Genomic DNA, 19,645 nt, shown 5'->3' with positions numbered 1-19,645 from the left:
ACAACTGGGTCGATACGATCACCCCTGGGGAAAAAAACAACAAAAAAACAAAAAAATAAAAAAACAAATAAACACGCATCCGTGATCTGCCTTCTGGCAAAAAATGCAAAATTCCACATTTTTGTAGATAGGAGCTCGAAACTTCTACAATAGGGTTCTCTGATACGCTGAATCTGATGGTGTGATTTTCGTTAAGATTCTATGACTTTTAGGGGGTGTTTCCCCCTATTTTCTAAAATAACGCAAATTTTCTCAGGCTCGTAACTTTTGATGGGTAAGACTAAACTTGATGAAACTTATATATTTGAAACCAGCATTAAAATGCGATTCTTTTGATATAGCTATTGGTATCAAAATTCCATTTTTTAGAGTTTTGGTTACTATTGAGCCGGGTCGCTCCTTACTACAGTTCGTTACCACGAACTGTTTGATTACTATGTGATGTTAGGTACATTGGGCAGATTACGGAATAATTGTACTGAAATAATGTTACACGAAAGATAACCTCAATTCAAAATTTCCTAAATTATTATAAGAAATGTAAAAATATTCATATTATTTCAGCAACATTTACCTATAAAGTCGAACACTGGTGCATTTGCACATAGAGCAGGTACATGTATGTATAGAACTTAACACTGGTACATTTATATATAGAAAGGTACACTTTTTTTAGTGTTGAATTTTATTAATCCACAATCTAGGCAAGTCACAGTTTTAAATTTCAAAACAAAATTTTCTGCAATTAGATTGAGCTTACATCTACTTTGAAGGTTCATTTTTGATGACTTCACCAGCGAATAGACCTGAATACGATCTTCTATGTGATTTGGGATTTTATCGCTGTTTGGAATATATACAGTAATGAAGATGCGGATCGGGTGTTCCATTTCTGTCTTTTATTTTCTGCTAAAAGCTCCTCCGATTCAACCTTTGGCTCCTTAGCCTCATCTCTTTGTTCTGTAGATTCATCCTTGAAGAGGGGGCAGCCCTTTCATATACGGACTGAATCTGCCAGAATTACTACGCAAATTTTGTTTTAATTTTTCATGTAAAGTGGACCAAATTCGAACATACATTAGTTGAAACACGTTCAGAAATTAAATATTAAAAAGTGAGTTTTTACTGAATGTACCGAGCGACATTAAAACAAAATGAACAGAAGTTATTCCTTATATGAAAGGGGCTCTCCCATCCTCAGCGACTCGCTCTTTACGCTAAAGGTCTTATTGTTTTAAAAAGTAGAGTTACGACTAAAATCAAACTTTAGCCCAATGAGTCAGGGGTTGAGGAGTTTTTCTGTTCGTTTTGAATTTTAATGTCGTTCCTTACTTTCAGTTAAAAAAAATGTTTTTTTTTTTTAATCGTATCTATAATGGTTGCGAAACTACGCAAGATGACAAATGAGTCTAAACAGCAAAAGAAAAAAGTATGGAACAAGGAACAGCAAAAATTATGTTAAACTACAAAGGAAAACGTTGTACAACGAAATCTGCTGTTTGAAGCCAGAGTAAAAATATGATAGAATGAAACCTGTTAGTTTAGCGCACTTGAGCACTCAAATTCAACTTTTGTTTCCGCAGTTTCACTCTTTGTTTCTGTGGATTCCTCTTTTGGTTCCGTAGATTCAACCTTTGGTTGCATAAATTTATCTTTTGGTTCCATAGATTCACCTTTGAAAATGAAGTAATTATTTTTTTCTAGCTTATATTTCTTTTGGATAGTACTGAATTTATTAGTGCACAACCAAGGTAAATAACACTTTCCAAACACCATTCCAAAGCAAAGATGGTTTTGAACCTATTTTACGCAACATCATGTGTGGCTAGAAGTAGTTTTAATGACATTTACTGAGATCCCTAACGTAAACAGTAATTGTTTTCAGTTTGAACCCCGGCCGGTTTGCTTAAATTTCATAACGACTTCCAAAGGCCAACTTCTCTATCTGTCTTCGGTTCAAATTTCTGGGAAAGAATATGCCAACATTCTCTATTGTCTTCAAGGCACACTTTACAGTCAAGTATATAAAAACTGGCATTATCCTGAAATCAATTACCCTCTGTTTCATATATTCTGGTCCTCCCCAAGGAGAGCTCATGAAAACAACATGAGCTTGTAAACTACCCGAAGACTCAAAAAAGTCACCAACTATAAATTCTATTCTATTCTTGACTCCGTAGACTGCTGCATTGTTACACGTTTTCACAATCTTCGAAGGATCTCTACCAACAGCAATCACTCTTTTGCTCACCATTGCTAGCTAATGCTGCTGGCTGACTGTTAATACAGACGGAAAATGGCAAAATTGTTTTTATTTTTTTTTATCCAGCTTAGTTGTGACAAATAATGCTGCTGGCTTACATAACATTAAGAAAATGGATTTACAATCATGTAGCAAAATGAATGTTTTAACCCTTTTTATACCCAAAAACTATAAAAAGAACTCATCATTTTCAAGTGTTCAAAAAAAGTTTAAAATTTAATTTGCAACAAAAGCGATAGTTATATTCAGAAAGAGCATAAAAAGGCATCAAGCAGTATGTTCACTTTATTTGTAGGTCAGAAATGTGGACTCCTCCGTATTAATCTCTTTTTCTTTGGCTTCAGTATGTAAATGTGTTTTTTTTTTCTAAGTTGAATAAATATATTCAATGGTCTTCAAGACCTTATAAATCAAGATTAAGCGAAAGTATGAAACTCAAATTTTCTTGTATCTTCTTTGGATAGAACATCTATTTTGCACAGTAGGTCATCAAAAGTTAGTGTCCTATGGAAGAAGGACTAGAGGCGGTTAAAGGTCTGGATGCATTCTTGAGATTTTCATTCACCTAACTCAACTTCCAGGACAGGATAATGCTCCTAAACTAGAATTTTACGACTGAGTTTCAAGATATCCATGGTAAAGTCTATCTTAGATTTAGGTACTTTGTTTTGACTTGAAGATACCATGTCTGAGATTGGGTATCAGTTTCAAGCTTCAGTTGTGTCTATGATTTGGCTCTGCTGTAGTAGACTTTCAGTGCATTTAAAATGGTTAATATTGCATATGGCTAGAATATTCACGCTAGTCGCCTACTATGCATATGTATTTTGTTTAAGTAAGAATTTTGAGTTTATTTTATACATTTTGAAACTACTTTGAGAAAATTTCACCGCTTTGCGAAACAGCTTTTATTTCGAAATCTTTATGGGAACTCCTTAAGCTTGTGGCTCTAGCCATAGGTAGCTGGCCTATGGGGCTTTATGTCTTTAGCATTGCTTATAGGTATACTAATTTTTTGATAGGGATACTATTTAGAGGAGAAATTATATATTTTTTTTGTGCTATAAAGCTTGTAGCACAAGAAGAAAAAAAGATAGTCTGTTATGGAATTTTTCTCAAGCTGAATAACGATTTATGCTGAACAAGAAAAAATATTTTGCTCGACCTACTATAACACTCAGTCTAATTCAAATCTTTCTGAAGAGCTTACAATAAATGCTGTGGCATTTTTTGAGGGTAGCATCCTGTAGCCATAGTTGCATACAAATTAATGACTAATATATTTCCAAGGTTAATGAAAGGGGTATTTTGAGATCATCGAACAAGAAAAAAGTATTTTATTTGCTCCTGAAAACGCTAGTAGTTGTTTTTTTAGTAAAAAAAGCATATGACTATCCAGGAGCCACTCAGGAGCTTGTTACTTCTTATTAAGTACTTGTGCTTGTTGATTTTTTTTATTTTATTTATTTTATTTTTTTCGTAAACCAGAAGTTTCCTACTAATAGCTAAACTAAAAACTGCTGAGTAGAATATACCCACCGAGTATCTAAGTACTATGGCACTAATCTTTTGCCTTGTCTATACATTTGCTTTCCTTTTTGCTTTGTCTCTTACAATGTATTGACTTTTAAATTCATTGTATTGACCTTTTTACTTCGTCCTTATGTTTCCTATTATAGATGTTTTAATCGTAGTAACTGTATTGACTTCTATTTACTGTGATGGCTTTAATATTTTTTATTTTTCAGGTATTTTAGCTTCATTTAATTGTGAGTATGTTTTCTCTCATTCATAGATATTTTAAGCAATAATAGCAGAATTGAGATGTGATATACATACCAGTATAAGTTATTTAAGCAAGAACACTCTGTACAGCGTCCTAGTACTCTCTCAAGGTATCTTAAGTAATGACGTGACCTGTGCCAACATTTCATTTTTGTGTTTTTCAAAGCGACGTGGCTTCAGTAAACTCAAGTTTTAGAAGAGGATACAAAAGGGCGATCTAACTCTCCCGCATTTATGTAAAACTGAACGGGTTTTGGCATGACCTGTCCTCAATCTAAGTACAGCAATAGATCTAATATCATGTACAAGTTCATCAGATGGTGCCTTATAGCCATAAAGTTCTAAAATTGGATTTATGCGATTTCTAATAAATTTATTGGCCTCTCTATCACATAACACGTTATAAATGCATGCAAAATGTTCATTTTGAGTGGGTTCTACACATATACTGTGACTATTTAAAATTTCACACTTTGCTATTATGCCACTAGGTTTATTTCCAACAATTTACACATGTGCTGGGACCCAAATTCAGAAGTATATTATTTCCCAAATGCTCTAATGACCGAACTATTTGGTGGACATTACAAACTATCTCACTACTAGGTTCACGCTCATTCGTCAGATACTTAAGGGCTGATGCTGAGTCAGAGCGGTATCATCCAAATCCGAGCATATCCATGTGACTTAATAAAGTCCAATGCCTTATACATAGCCATCATCTTAATTGAAACAATAGACAGGCTACATGAAACTGACATACTGGGAACCATCACTCAACTGCCAGCACCCCTTTCCGTCTTGGAACCATCAATAAAAATTTGTATGTGGTATCTTAAGTGACCATGTTTTAGAATCATGTTTAGAATTATTTTCATCCCCACGGGTTTAGTACAGGAAAATACACATTATGTTTTATTGCACATAGCTTATTTTATTCCAGATATTATCCTGAAAAGCTCACTCATTAACGGGTACTACATCTGGGCAGTCATTTGAAAGAAAATATTGCACCTCGAAAAAGTTGGAGTTTTCCTATCCTTAAATCTAACATGACTTTTGTAATTAAACAGTTTTTATTTATTGGAGCAAGATCTGATTATCCATTAATTTATCGCCCAGGTTTTGAAATAGCAAAACTACGCTGTCTAATATAAACATTTTAACCATCATTTTCACAATCAGATTCTTAAAATGCTGGTATTTTGCATGGAAAGCATTGTTTAAGTTCTAAAATATTCATTGGTAATCTGATTCAAAAGAAACTAGCGTCTTATGTAAGTTTTGTCTGATTTCCTATATCTTTAGGCTAGTGACTTTCCTAGGCTACTGCTTTGCAGGAGTTAGATGAAAAAAGTTGGCTAGGCTGACCTTGACTAAATCAATCAGTAAAATTATAGATGAGCTGCTTTTTGGTGTCTCGGAAAGGGCTTAGGGTAGGAAAAAACTATCAGAAATGAATCTAGGGTCAAAAATATACCCTTGAAATGTGTTGTGAAGTTACTAGGCTATGCCAACATTCTTCTGGTTTCTAAGTCTTTGCCTAGGAGTTTGGCTACTTGACAGGTTTGGCTACTTTAAAAAATAAATATCACGTGTAATGGTCAATATATAGGCAATTTATTTAACCCAGGTGCCTTCAAGAAAAAGACATTATGTATAGGCAAGCATAGCACATGCAGCAACATAGCCTACAACAAAGTGCAAGCAAACATTCATAATTAATTACTATACTATAAATCATTACATTGAGTAAAATTCTAGTTGAGTGACTTCTTGCTATCTTGGAAAGAGGTTAGGTTAGGAAAATGAAACTTTCAGGGACAGGTCTATAGGCTAAAGTATGTCCTGGGAAGGAACTCTAAAGTATCCACTTCCAATCCTTCTCCCTCTAGAGGGCATTGAAATTTGCCTACATGACAGGTCAATACCTATTGAAATTTTGACAAAACAACATTTTATCTTAATGTTCAGTAAAATTCTAGTTAATTGACTTCTTGCTATCTCGGAAAGGGTTTAGGTTAGGGAAATGAAACTTTCAGGGATGGGTCTACAGGCTAAAGTATGTCCCGGGAAGGTATTTTAAAATACCCACATCCACTCCTTTTCCCTCTAGAGGGCCCTGAAATTTGCCTACATGACAGGTCTATACCTGTTGAAATTTTGATGAAATAACTTTTTCTCTAAGAATAAGTTGCTTTTTCTCTGCCTTTAGTTCTGAAAATGCAATTCCTGTTATTTTAGTAGAATTTTGAGCCATATCAATGTTTTTTTTCCAAATTTAGGAAATATATTTGTATATCTGTAAAACCTTGTAAAATGAAATTAAGCAAAGTTATGAAGCTGAAAACAATTTTGTTGTACTTTAATTAAGCAGAAGATCTATTTTGCAAGGTTTCACTTTTATAACACACATATTTTTAAAGGTCATCAAAGGTCAGGACCCTCTAGAGGGAGAAGGAGTAGAGGTAGTTGCTTCAAAATACCTTCCTGGGACATACTTTAGTCTTTAGATTCATCCCTGAAAGTTTCGTTTTCCTAACCTAAACTCTTTCTGAGATAGCAAGAAGTCAATTAACTAGAATTTTACCAATATGAGTATCAAACTTTCTTTAAGCATTGAAGAAACATTTTGTCAACCAGTTTGATTATGGACTGAAATTGATGTAATTTTTTCTTCCAATTGTTACAAGAAACTTTATTGCTACTCAGATTACAGTAAGCCTTGAATTACTTGCAGATTGTTTTTTGATATAGGCCCTTTTGACAGTAGTCAGTGAATAGGTTTTGGCTGATAAGCTATTTAGCCTACAAGATTCCATAACTGATAAGGGTACGAGGTTTTTCCATTTTTCACATTTTTCTATGCATAGGTCCCCCCTCATGGTCCTATGTAGCCTAGCTTTAATCCAAAAAATAAGCCCATATAAAAACTGAAAAAATATAGGCTACTCTTAAGCTTTGATTTCATTCTCCATTGTATGCTTGGATTCTCTTATTCAGATTAAAATATTTCTTTGATTATAATCCATTTGTTGAAATCATTTAAAGTCACAGTCTAGCCTTTTTGGTAGCCTGGGCTAAGCCTAGAATCATTGTTGTTAAGAAGGAATCATGTTAAGAAAACAATTCATGCTTCATAGGCCTAATTTTCAAATTAGAGAAGGAAGCATGTTAAGAAAACAAGTGATAAGGTAAGAAATCAGTTGGCCCCTAATCCATTGAGCAAAATTTTGTAACCTAATGAATCCAGGGCCAAAACCATACTTTGGAAATATATTGCCAAGTTTCTAGGTTAACCCTCTTCTGATTTCTAAGTCTTAGAAATTTGCCTACTTGACAGGTCTAGCCTATACCTATTGAATTTTTAATAAAACAATGTTGTACCAGAATAATCAATTTAGGGTATCAGTTTTTTTTTCTCTAGTTTTAGTTATGGAAAAGCATTTCTGGTAAATATATGACTGTCCATATTATTGACTTACCAATAAAGTGAAAATACCACTTGATGCCTTTTTTATACTCTTTACAAATATAATAATTGCTTCAATCACAAATTCTAATTTAAGAACTTTCTGACCTATTCTAACCTAACCCAACATAACCTAAACTAACCTTATTATAAATAAATTTGGCACTGAGAAAATGTAGTATAATTTTGTTGGAAAACAACTGATAAGTCATACTTCATTGAAAATTCATCATTTTTAAGAGCTCAAAAGTGCTTAAATATGAATTTTGCAATAGATATGATTATTTCATTTGTAAAGAGCATAAAAAAAGGTATTGAGTGGCATGTTCACTTTATTGGTAAGTCAATAATATGGATAGTCATATATTTACCACAATTCCTGTTATTTGAGTAGAATCTCATCACTGGGACTATGGGAGAAAAATCCTCTCCTCCTTCATGTATAAAGCCTCTTGATACCTGAAAAGAAACAAAATTAATGTTTTGCTCATATTGGAAACAAATATTAGAGGTGTTCTAAGTGCCCAAGCCTTATGGCTATATAGGAGTTAATCCCATTTAACAGAAAAAAATGTCCACCCATTACAGGTTTTGATGTTGCTATTTACCATGAGAGTAGCCTAGTTCTTGTTCTTATATATTTCATTCAAAAGATTTTGGAATCAGATTTGGAATACAGGGAGATGGCATTGCAGCTCTACCATTTCTAATATAAACTTATGTTTGATAAAGGGGAAAAATTCTTAGATGATAAAATTAAATGTCTTCTTACAAAGCATAAAAGTTTTATTTTACACCTTTCTTGGATACATAAGGAAATAAAGATTTTAACCTGAAATATAACCAGACACAGGCGGGTAGAGGAGTCAATAGAATAATTCCTCATAGAGAAGCTAAGCCTCAATCATTAAATATTTGTTTCCTGTAAAAATTTAGGGATTTCTCAAATTCACCCCCCCCCCAAAAAAAAAAAAAAAACAGATCTTACTGAAAATGCAGGAGTCCTAACTCAAAATACAAATCATTATTTATCGTTAATGTTCATTCTTGGGCTAATTTTGAAGAAAACCTAGTTAGTTTTTCTTTTATGAATTTGGGGAGTCCCTGATTAGGGAAGGGGGGTGGAATTACAGGCAAAGTGGGTGTGAGCAATAGTCCTTGTGCTCATGTATCTGCACTTCCACAAGAAATATATTTTTTTGCTATTGGTTGTGTTAATATTTATCAGTGAAGTGCAAATCCCAGGTAGTGCCCCTGAGAAATCCTAGCCTTTGATGTTGCTTTTTCAAACTTAAGAAATGAATGAAGTTACTGAGGCTTTGAGTAAAAAACACAGATAAAGAGCCAATTCAATATATAATCATTATATAAACAAAACAACTCTTTATTTTTTTTTTGCCTTCAACATCCCCACAATTAATACATTTTTGCTCTCTCTCTCTCTCTTTTCTTCTCTTTTTTTGCTATGCAATGTATAAATGATATAAGATATATATAGAGCATAACATATAATGAGAAAATATGTGTTAATTAGCAAGGCATTAGCCTGTTCTCTGTAGGTAGCAAATTACTTAGTAATATCATACTTTTTAGGCTTAGAGATGCTGTAGACAAAGTGATAAGAAAAGAATAGTGAGGTTTTAGAAAGGGTAGATGATGTGTTGACCAAATTTTCACTCTTAGAGTTGTAACTGAGAAGTGCCTGAGTTATCAATCACCTTTTGACCTCAGTTTTATAGGTAATGAGCAAGTTTTTTATTCTGTTGATAGAAGAGCCTTAGCAAAGGTCTGATCCTTGTATAGTATACCAGACAAATACATTAAAGTGATTAGTGCCATGTGCAAGATTAACCCTGCTGTGGTTAAGGTAGGAAATGAGGTTAGCAGCTGGTTTTGTATTAAATCAGGAGTTGAACAGGGTTGTGTTCAATCCCCTTTATGTGGATCATTTGGATGGGCTATATCTCAAGTAGTACAGGGAAGGCAATGGGAGAGCACAGAATCGAATGGGAAGGAAAGCTTTCCTAGATTTGGATTAAGCTTATGATTTAAGCATCTTAGATGAAATTTTGAGCAAAATGAATAAACTTTTAGAGGTTTTGTGAGTCCAGGGTGCTAGGATAGGTTTGAAAATTAATGTTAAGAAGACTAAGTTGCTAATTTACTTAAATTACCTTACCTTAAATTGTAGCTTGGAGCAATCTAAGGATTTCCTCCTTGTAGGCTCTGTGAAGAATTAAAGACGAGTTGGCCTTGTTAATAGTAGTTAACTGCAATTTACAGCTCTACAAACCTATCAATTCAGAATAATGGATGTGCACACTAAAAATATTTCAACGCTGCTGTTGAACTGTTTTGATGCACAAACTTGCAGTGAAAATGGAAAAAATTCGGCAGATCACTCAGAATCACCGTTTTTGAGTGAAGTTGCAGCAGTGGGAACTCAAGTGTTATTTTAGACATAAATATACCAAGGGATGTCACAAACTTACTTAAGAAAGTACTACCAAGTTAAAACAAACAGTGTCTTGTGATATGTTGTTTAAAATCTTCTTGAAAACTGGTCATTAAATAATTGTGTCTGTTCTGAAACCCCAGACAAAAGTGCATTATACAGAGTTTTGAGTAACCTGTCTTCCAATGTTAAAAAAAGGTTGGGTGTCCGGGTGCCTTTTGCCCATAAATGATGACCTTACTGTGTGCTAAAAGCCTGAGAAACTGAGGATAAATAAGCAGAAACGCCAAATTGATTGGTACCAAAAGATTGTTTCAGTTGGATGCCTGTATTGCATACATTTTTTCTGTGATCGAAACAAATGTCTTCATGAAAAGCTAGCTGTCATCTAATCGGATCGCCATAATTTTAAAGATGATTCTATGGTTAAAATTACAAGAAATTTGAGTTGAAAAGATTATTATCTTATTGACAGGGCGGGAAGAGACAGCATTTTATGACCTATTTATAATCAGGTTTAATCTCCAGCAATTTATTTCAGTGTATGTTTATGCAGGAATTAATATCATTAAGATTTATTTATGGGAAGATTAAAGGTTTTATTTTCACTTCTTTGCAAATGAATACTAGTCCTGGTCAATCCTCTGTTTTGAACTGTTTATTATTTTGGGTACTATAAGTGGTATCATTTAGTAGGCCTATTCTCAAGAAAGAAACATAACATAGGCCCAATGGAGATTTTTTAGTGATTTAGGTCCAAGAAAATGAGCTTGTTACTTGGCTCCTATTTATTCAATCTGGGGAAAAAAAACCTTGATATTGCTTAAAAATCTACTGAAGTTGGCATTAGTTAAGGTAACAAATGTATATCTCAAAAATTTGATCGAACGATTTTGGAGAAAAAAGGACGTGTGAGTGGGGCTGGTTGCCCTCCAATTCTTTTGATCACATAAAAAAGGACACAAGGAATTTTTATTTCCGTTCGAATGGGCCCTCTCCTGATGTTTTAAAACTATTGGCTCAGTACAACCTTCCCTGGGAAAAAAACACTTTCGTTTTTTTTTTCTTATGGCAAAACATTAAAAGTTCAGAATTTTTGCAGATAAGAGCTTGAAACCTCTATAGAATAGGAAGTTAGTCGTGCTTATTCGGTATTTCAATTGCAAACAAGAGAATTTGGAGAATTAATTGAGTACCGATTTGAAATTAGAAGTAAAACCATTAAACAATTCCCAGAGGATGTAGGCCACCCCCCTTACTCCCTACCGACTTCAGTCATCAAACTATAATCAATTCATTCAGGAAATTATGTTTAATGTATAGCTACCTTCTTTTTTTCAATAACTCCGTCTCTGATCTATTTGCAGATGTAGAGGGTCTATTCATATCCAGCCCACTTTCAAAGGTTTTAAGAAAAAAATCTAATTAAGAAGTGATACATAATTGAGAGAAAAAAAACTTTAACATGAAGAAAAAAATCGACTTGAGCAAATGCTGTGAAATAGGAAATGTAGAAAATGTTTGCAATTTTGCGATTAACTGGGTTCGCCTATGATCTTGATGACAACGGTTTGAGGTCTATATCTGATATAGTGCGAAATCAGAAGTTTCAAAGGCGTTATATTGGCATAAATACTAATTTGGCACATACCTGTAGGTGTAATGGACAACTTATTTTCTTGTTTTTGTTTTCTATCAGTTAGCTTCCTGTATGATTTATTCGATTGAATAATGAATCTATGCGCAATATCGTGAAAAATCACTAGATTTAGAAAAAAACTAGAGATTTTTTAAAAAGTCCAAGAGATTTTAAAAACCCCTAAAAATCTACAAATCTCTAAATGAAACGTTTTCCCCTAACAGACCTCAAAAATCTCTATTATAGGGGGGAAATACGTAGAATGGAAAATCCACTGTTGGGACCATTACATAATGTTCCCAACAGTGGTAGATTATTGAGAAAAAAAAATCCTAAACATAAAGAAAAAAATTGACCTGAGAAAAGCTTGTGAAATAGGAAATATAGAACATATTTGCAATTTTGCAATTAACTATGTTTGCTTATGATCTTGACGATAACGCTCTGAGGTCTATATCTGATAGTGCGAAATCGGAAGTTTCGAAGGTGGTATATTTGCACGAATACTAATTTAACACATATTGGGAGGCGTAATGGACCACTTATTATCTTTTTTTTCTCTTAGTTAGCTTCCTGTGTGATTTGTTTGATCGAATAATAAATCTATGGGCAATAACGTGAAAAATCACTAGATTTAGAAAAAACCTAGAAATACCTTAACATCCAGGATATTTAAAAAATCCAAAAATCACTAAATGAGAAAAGTATCCCCTAACAGACCTCAAAAATCCCTATTATAGGGGGGAAATCCCTAGAATGGAAACACGAAAGACACCATATTATGTTTCCATGCTTCAAACCTTGCAATTACTTATGTTTTGAAATAGATGGCGCTGATGCATCCACTGTTGGGACCATTACATAATGTTCCAATTTGCATTAAAGTGAAAAAATATAATGCACTATGTTTGCTACAATATTTTTCACCACAACTAACGAGATTTCAATATATTAATCTTATTTATAATAGATGTGTCATTCTAAATAAGTTATAACTCTTGTTCTAATACTCCTCCCAACAGCTTATTCCTTCGGATACGCAATAAAATTATGGAAAACCCCAAAATAACTCGGGGTTTTACTAGTCAAGTAAACTTTTTCTGTGTGCATTTTAAGTGGTATGTAATTACTAAATAAATGGGGCTCGGAAAATGGAATTTGAAGTTGGCTGCTCTTCAAGTCAGGATCTGAAATTACAAATTATTAACTTTCCCCTCTATGCATAGCATGTTCAAATTTACAAGTTCAAATTCTATCATGGAATTCAGTTTTTTTCCGAAACAATAAAATCTTGAAAAAAAAATCGATCCCTCTTTTGAGAGGGTAATTATTTGACAATATGTGTAAACTGTTAAAAATTTGTTTCATATTAATCATCATTTTAGGTCAAATTCTTGTCAATTGGTTGTTGAGTGAATTGGATGAAGTAAATTATCAAAGACATTCTCTTGTGCAACTGGAAGTTCGACAGCCCATTATTAATTTCTGCACTATGCTTTTGCATGCTGGGGTTATAAGACCTGTTGAGGATGGTAACATCAACGGGGTGGATATGGACTTCGAGGTATGGAGCTTACTGGTTCCTCATGACCCCGAAATAGTTAGTATCTAAAGGTGGCTTGGTTTAATTTTACGTTAATTACAAAAATAACGAAATATAGTAGTTGCATTTAATGTGAAAGCTTTTTTTCTTTTTTTTTAATTCATTTTTTTTTTTTTTTTAATTGACAGTGGAACAAGAAATTGAAATAAACCCCAAGAGGAATAGAAATTTGGGCATGGGGTCAGCTATGACCTTTTTTCAGCGGTTGAAAAAATACCGACAAAATGGTGCCCTTAACAAACTAGCAATTACTTTGCAAAATAGGCTCTTCAAAACTACACAATGCCGCTAGACTTTGGCCGCAGAGTATTAAAACCCATTGATTCGTTGACAAAAGATAAAGCAGTTTGGGACAATGTATATAATAACCCGTTTTTCTATTTCTAGAAAAAGATATAAAAACATGAAGAATAAAATAATTGAATATGAGAACGCTGATAGCTGAGGTCCAAGTTTTTCTTTAAATCTTAATCATCAGTGTTGTAATTTTGTAAAAATCATAGGGGAAAGTGGGGGATAAAGTTGGAGGCAATTTTTCCAAATCCAGTGAAAATGACAGTGAGAAAATACAGATGAGTCATAAAGTACCATAAAGGCAAGGATATACTAAAGAAAACTGACCTATTTCTCTTGATGCTTGAATTATACAGGCATATCTTAGTTATTACAAGATTTTTAGTAGAAAATAAAATTTCAGATGGGAGTGGGGGTAAACTGGGATCTGGAGGAGGCAGTTGCCCCCGCCCCGGTCCATAGCAAATTACGCCCCTGTTAAACATGTAATATCTTTTGAAACATTATGTTGCATACTTATTGATTCTAAACTCAATACGTAAAACATTAATGTTGCATACGTATTGATTCTAAACTAAATTTTGAACTCAAACGGGTGAAGTGTAGTGGGACAAGTAGCTAACGTGGTTGTCATCAGGATATCAGTGTCATCTGGTATTGGGTGACACTTGACATTTTTCCAAGCTTTGGAAAATCTCAATAAAGGCAAGGATATACTAAAGGAAACTGACATGTTTCTCTGGATGCATGAATTTGCCAGGCTTATCTTAGTTATTACAAGATTATCAGTAGAAAATAAATTTCAGCTGGGAGAATGGGGCAATTTAGGGCTGGAGGAGGCAGTTGCCCTCCCCCCTGGCCCATAGTAAATTACGCCCCTGTTAAACATGTAACATCTTTTGAAACATTATTCTGATAATTTTCACTATCACACGAAATTTTGACTTTATAAATTACATAGTTGGAATTGACTTTTCTTCCTCGATATTGACTCAAAAGAGAATCTGTAAAAGAGAAATATCAAATTTTAGTCGCGAACTTAAGCACTATTGTTTGTTTCTTTAAATAATTAAAAAATTACTTACTTGAAATCAGATTTTCTTCCTTCATGCTGACTTAAAAGAGAACCTGAAAAGAGGAATAGCAAATATAAGTCATAAACTAAAGCACAATTGTTTTTTCTTTACATAATTGTAAATTGCTAACGTAAAATTGAATTTCTTCCTCCGTGTTCACTAAAAACAAAAGTGAAAAAGAGAAATATTGAATATTAAACCTTAGTTAAACGAAACGTTTTTTTTTAAATCTCACCGTGTTTCTACCGCCTCATTTTGTTCTATTTAATTGTTCTTTAATTGTTCTATTTAAAGTCTTAGCATTTTATTGAAAACAATAAGGTTTAAGAAGGCTTCTATATACAGCGCTTTATTGATGATTATCCAGCATTATGGAACTATCCTAGCTCTGATTATTATCAAAAGTAACTTCCTTAGAAACCCAGAATGCTGAAGTCTTTCCTATTTGGAAAACACTTGTTAGGTTTTTTGTGAAATCCGTCTTATTTTTGTTCAAAGAAATGTTGCAAGTTAAGGCTTGGGATTTAGCTTAAAATGACATAGTTTGCTAAGATTCAGAATAATTGTTTCATCCCGCTAAATTTTTTAACAGTGAAGTTTTGAATAAGTGCAAAGAGGACCTTCGGATGAAAATTTCCAAACTTCAAGATTTGAGCCTGGATTTAAAAAAGGATAGGATAGGTCAACGGTCTGACGTCCAGTCCGACACATTTAAATCATAAATTATTTGCTCTCTTTTGTGGAATAAGAAGATTTAAACCTAAGCATAAAAAACGTGTTTACTAAGTAGCAATTGCTGAAAGATAGTCTGACGTGCCACGTTACACCCGGACTTGCCTATTGTATTCCTCTGTAAGAAGAGGGATAATATGTTAAAACACTAATGGGGATTGAGTTAAAATTTTAGGCATCTGGAAAGGGGTATAAGACATGATGCTGTAAGTATGAAGAAAACATGAATTACTTTAAATTTCATAGATTAGATAGATTTTTTATCATTCTTAAGTTGTTTGTTATTCACTTGGATATCATTTGTAAAAAAGATATTCAGATCGTATGCTCACGAAACAAAAATATGTATTCTCTTATTTTTCTCTTATATTCTCTTATTTGTTAATAAAAAAATTGCAGATGTCAGACGAAACTGAAACGGAATATGGGCGCAATTTTTAACAGCAGTTAGTGCCCTTTTTAATTGACCAAAAAATTGGGGGGCACCTAGGCCCCCTCCCACGCTCATTTTTTCCCAAAGTCAATAGATCAAAACTTTGAGTTATCTATTTTGTTCAAAATAGTCAAAAAATATGATAACTATGTTTTTGGTGATGACTTATTCCCCCACAGTCCCCAGGGCAGAAAATTAAAAACTTTGACCAGTGTTTGTATACAGTAATGGTGATTGGGAAGTGCACAGACGTTTTCAGGGGGATTATTTTGGTTTGGGGGGTTGAGGGGAGTTGGCTACGTGGGAGGATTTTCATTCGGGAAGAGAAATTCCATGAAGGGTACGCAGGGTTTTTTAGCATTATTTAAAAAAAAAAAACAATGAAAAAATACATTCGAAAAAGTTTTTTTTTTAAACTGAAAGTAAAGATCAGCATTAAAGCTTAAAATGAACAGAAATTATTACGCATATAAGGGGTTCGTCTCCTCCTAAATACCTCGCTCTCTACCCTAAAGCAGTTTTAGTAATTTCAACTATTTATTCTACGGCCTTTATGATTCAGGGGTCATTCTTAAAGAATTGGGTCAAAATTTAAGCTTTAGTATAAAGAGCGAGGTATTAACAAGGGGGCAAGCCCCATCATATACGTAATAAAATATAAGAATATAGTAGTTCGTTACGTAATTTAATTCGTAAGTTACGTATATTATTTTACTAAAAAACGTTCGTAAAAAGTTAAAAGTTCTACTTATTCATTTCCTTGTCAACTCCCTCACGGAAATCATTTTGTTTCAGGTGACGTGTAGTGTTTCTTTGCAAGTTAACAACTGTTCCCAATAGAAACGAAGTCTAGTACACTCTATTACTGTTAACCTCTCATATCTCAAAAGTGCGTATTTATCCCTCTAAAGGCCATATTATATGCCTGCAGCACTTTTACATTCTCTTAAAAAACAAAGTTTACTGAATTTCTTCCAAAAAATTTTATAAACAATTTATTCCAAATCTTTTCAAACAAATTTGTTCCTCAATATTGTAATTTTAATTGTATCAAGATAATTAATTTTCAATTGTACCAAACAAATATATAATTGTTCTTCAACATTTTTACTGTCATTACAATGTCTATTTCTGGCGGCTCAGTATATATCTAACTTTTTTTAAGGACCAATATTTCAGTAAAAACATGGTTTTGACCCGGCATTGGAGCAACTGAAGTGTTTTGGCACCCTAGGCAAGGTAAAAAAGTGTTGAAAATACCATTTGTGAATATATAATCGAAAAAAAAAGGGAAATGGGGTACCAACTGATGGACTTTTCCCATTCCACCATTTAAGGCTGTTCAGGTACTATTTATTTATTGTATTCACTGCTCACGAAATTATGAACTCTTTTATATTTTTAGGTAAAAAACTATTTCGAAGGAATTATAGGGTATCAGTTGTACGGGACACTAATCTTACTCGGATCTGAATCTTCCGAAAATTTCTGGTGAAAATTTTCCTAAAACAAAAAATGTTCATGGAGTAGACACTTTTGCCTCCCCTGCTCCATAATTTTTTTATGCTTTTGCTTTTAAAGAACTCACGTTGTGCACAGGAAACGTACATTAGCTTAGGGGAATTTGAGCTCTGAAGCAAGCATGGGAATAGTTTAAAATAAGGGCATTAGGAGTGATAGCTCTGTCTTACATTTACTAGGCCAATTTAATTTATTATTAAGACATCTTAATTTTCGCTTATGATTATAACAGGAGTTACCGTTTGAAAAATTATGTAACAAAACCTTCTGCTACTTTCCTTCTGAGACATAGCAGTAAATGATTGTTACTACTGGCCTCAGATGACAAACATCTAACAGATTGGTTGAATTTTTTTAGTGCTGGAGCGTTCCTTCCTGTTGGAAAACGATAATCAGAACCACCGTCATGCCATTAAAGTCATGGAAATTGAGGTAAGTCATCACCGTGTATGATTTTGCTTTCCCTTGTGTCTTAGTGGGATTCTTTTTTTACATTTTCACAATCCGTGGCTGATATGTTACGGACTTGCAAATAGAACCATCCTTTTATGAAGAACTATCCTTGTGTGAAAGCCAATGGTGCCAATTCAATCAATTTAAATGTTGGGCTGAGGGGACAAAATCTAGTAAATCTGGGAGGGGGTGGGGGGTAATTTTTCCATTTTTCGTGTTTTTTTACGTAGTACCAAAAAGGTGCTTTTTTTATTTTATTTTACATGTTAACATTTTAACCTGTTTTTTTCCTTCCATTTTAGAAAATTTGCCCAGTTGTATTTTTCAATTTTTAAATAAACATGGCTGATTTTTGCTTAAAAAATTTTACGCCTTTTCAGCTATTTTCAACAAAAAGTATTTTGTAATACTTCCATTAATAGTTTTAATATCTGCACTTTTTGGCTTCATAATTAAGAGCAAATAAATTGCTTGTTTCTGTTTTATTGACTCAAACTTTTAATCTTGAACAGTCAGGCATAAAACGGGTTTAAAATAAGCATTTGGATTTTTTTTTTGAAAGCTTTTAACTTCAGTTTTTATTGTTGAATGTTTTATTGGCTGATTATAGTTTGAAATGCGCCATATCCAGCTGATATATCAGCAAAAATATTTTGCACAACTTTTCTTTTCATAGTGTTAAATATCTCCTTTTTTATTTTAGTACGCATAGTATATGAATATTTTTTTCTTAGATTTGTGGTCCAAGTTATTGTCAGATATTTGTCACTAGTCCTTTATCAAGGTTTTAGTCTACTAATGAACCTTCTTTTGAAAGAGCTAACAGAAAAACTTTTTGGGATAACTTCTCCAGGAAGATCATTCTAGATCAAAGTGCAACGTCCAATGAAGCTAATATATGAGCATAAATATATGAGCAAAAATATAAAATATATGAGAAAATATATGGGGCATATGAGCAAATGAGCTCATATGCCCCAGTGCAGTCTCCAGGGCCTTGCCACTATATCCTGCCTCTGTTGCTTTGAGTGTAGGGACTTTACGGAAAAGTCCAATATGTCAAACTGCTATTAATTCATCTCAGACTCAACGCTCTCAGCACAAATACATGAGCAGATGTATAATCTCCTTCAGTTGAATGTAGGGCTTAAATATCTATGAGTTGTGAAGTGAATAAGGAAAAATAAGTTGAAGAAGTTCAAAAACCTGTTGTGTACAGTGCTAGTGAGTAAATCCCAATTTTAAATGACACAAAAACACCTGATAAAGGGCCTAAATTTACGATGGCGTTAGTGGTGGTTCTATTTTGGTTGAAGAAATCCTGATAGAGAAATCTGGCAAAGTAGTTGTGAAAATTGTAGATAATGAAAAATCTAGTGTAAAGAGTGCAAAAATATGATAATTGGATTAAACTGCCAAAGGACTAAGGATATTGGAATTACGAAGCCAACAATCAAGCTCAGCAAAATATCGCTTGAGGTAATCTTTTTTTGGTTTTATGAGTAGTTTTGACTTTGTTCATTTATCTTGAATCATTTTACCACTGTTTTATTTTACGTTTTATATTAATTTATTATAATATTGTATATATATTTGTAAGTCAAAATATGAACAAAAAAATTTACTCCCAACCTGCCTAATTTGCAAATATATAGCCTAAATTATATATTTTCAATGTATTCTGTCACCTTTAATCCTACTTGTTTTTCCAGTTCTTGTTTTGCCACAGTTGCTTCAATTATCAGGTACTAGGGTTGAGGGATAGATTGGCAGAATCTAATAGGAAATATGTAATTTCAGCTTTAGATTTCCATATTAGGAGGGTTGGGGCTAAAGTAGAGCAGGGCTGCATGTAGAATGTGTTAGCTATAATTAGTATGTAAATTATAAAGAGTCACCTTTTTTAACAGGTTTTTTCT

General features: G+C 33.3%; 1 protein-coding gene and 1 long non-coding RNA gene across 2 annotated transcripts; one reads left to right on the top strand and one right to left on the bottom strand.

Moving 5' to 3' along the window:
- Nucleotides 1–1,906: 1,906 nt before the first annotated feature.
- On the bottom strand, nt 1,907–2,254 carry LOC136032598 (trimethylguanosine synthase-like). The gene has a single exon (XM_065712866.1). It carries the CDS (start codon nt 2,252–2,254, stop codon nt 1,907–1,909), a length of 348 nt encoding a protein of 115 aa, XP_065568938.1.
- Nucleotides 2,255–5,230: 2,976 nt separating this feature from the next.
- LOC136033380 (uncharacterized) lies at nt 5,231–17,709 on the top strand. The gene is made up of 3 exons (XR_010618915.1): nt 5,231–5,325; nt 13,000–13,178; nt 17,632–17,709. It is a non-coding gene; the product is annotated as an uncharacterized LOC136033380 (long non-coding RNA).
- The last annotated feature ends 1,936 nt before the right edge of the window (nt 17,710–19,645 follow it).

The sequence above is a fragment of the Artemia franciscana genome, chromosome 11, assembly GCF_032884065.1.
Source record: "Artemia franciscana chromosome 11, ASM3288406v1, whole genome shotgun sequence".
NCBI classification, from domain to species: domain Eukaryota; kingdom Metazoa; phylum Arthropoda; class Branchiopoda; order Anostraca; family Artemiidae; genus Artemia; species Artemia franciscana.
This window is presented reverse-complemented; position numbering and strand designations above follow the sequence as displayed.

Bases quoted from the DNA above. Each gene is read 5' to 3' on its own strand.
- LOC136032598 (XM_065712866.1), bottom strand. From the start codon at position 2,254: ATGGTGAGCAAAAGAGTGATTGCTGTTGGTAGAGATCCTTCGAAGATT.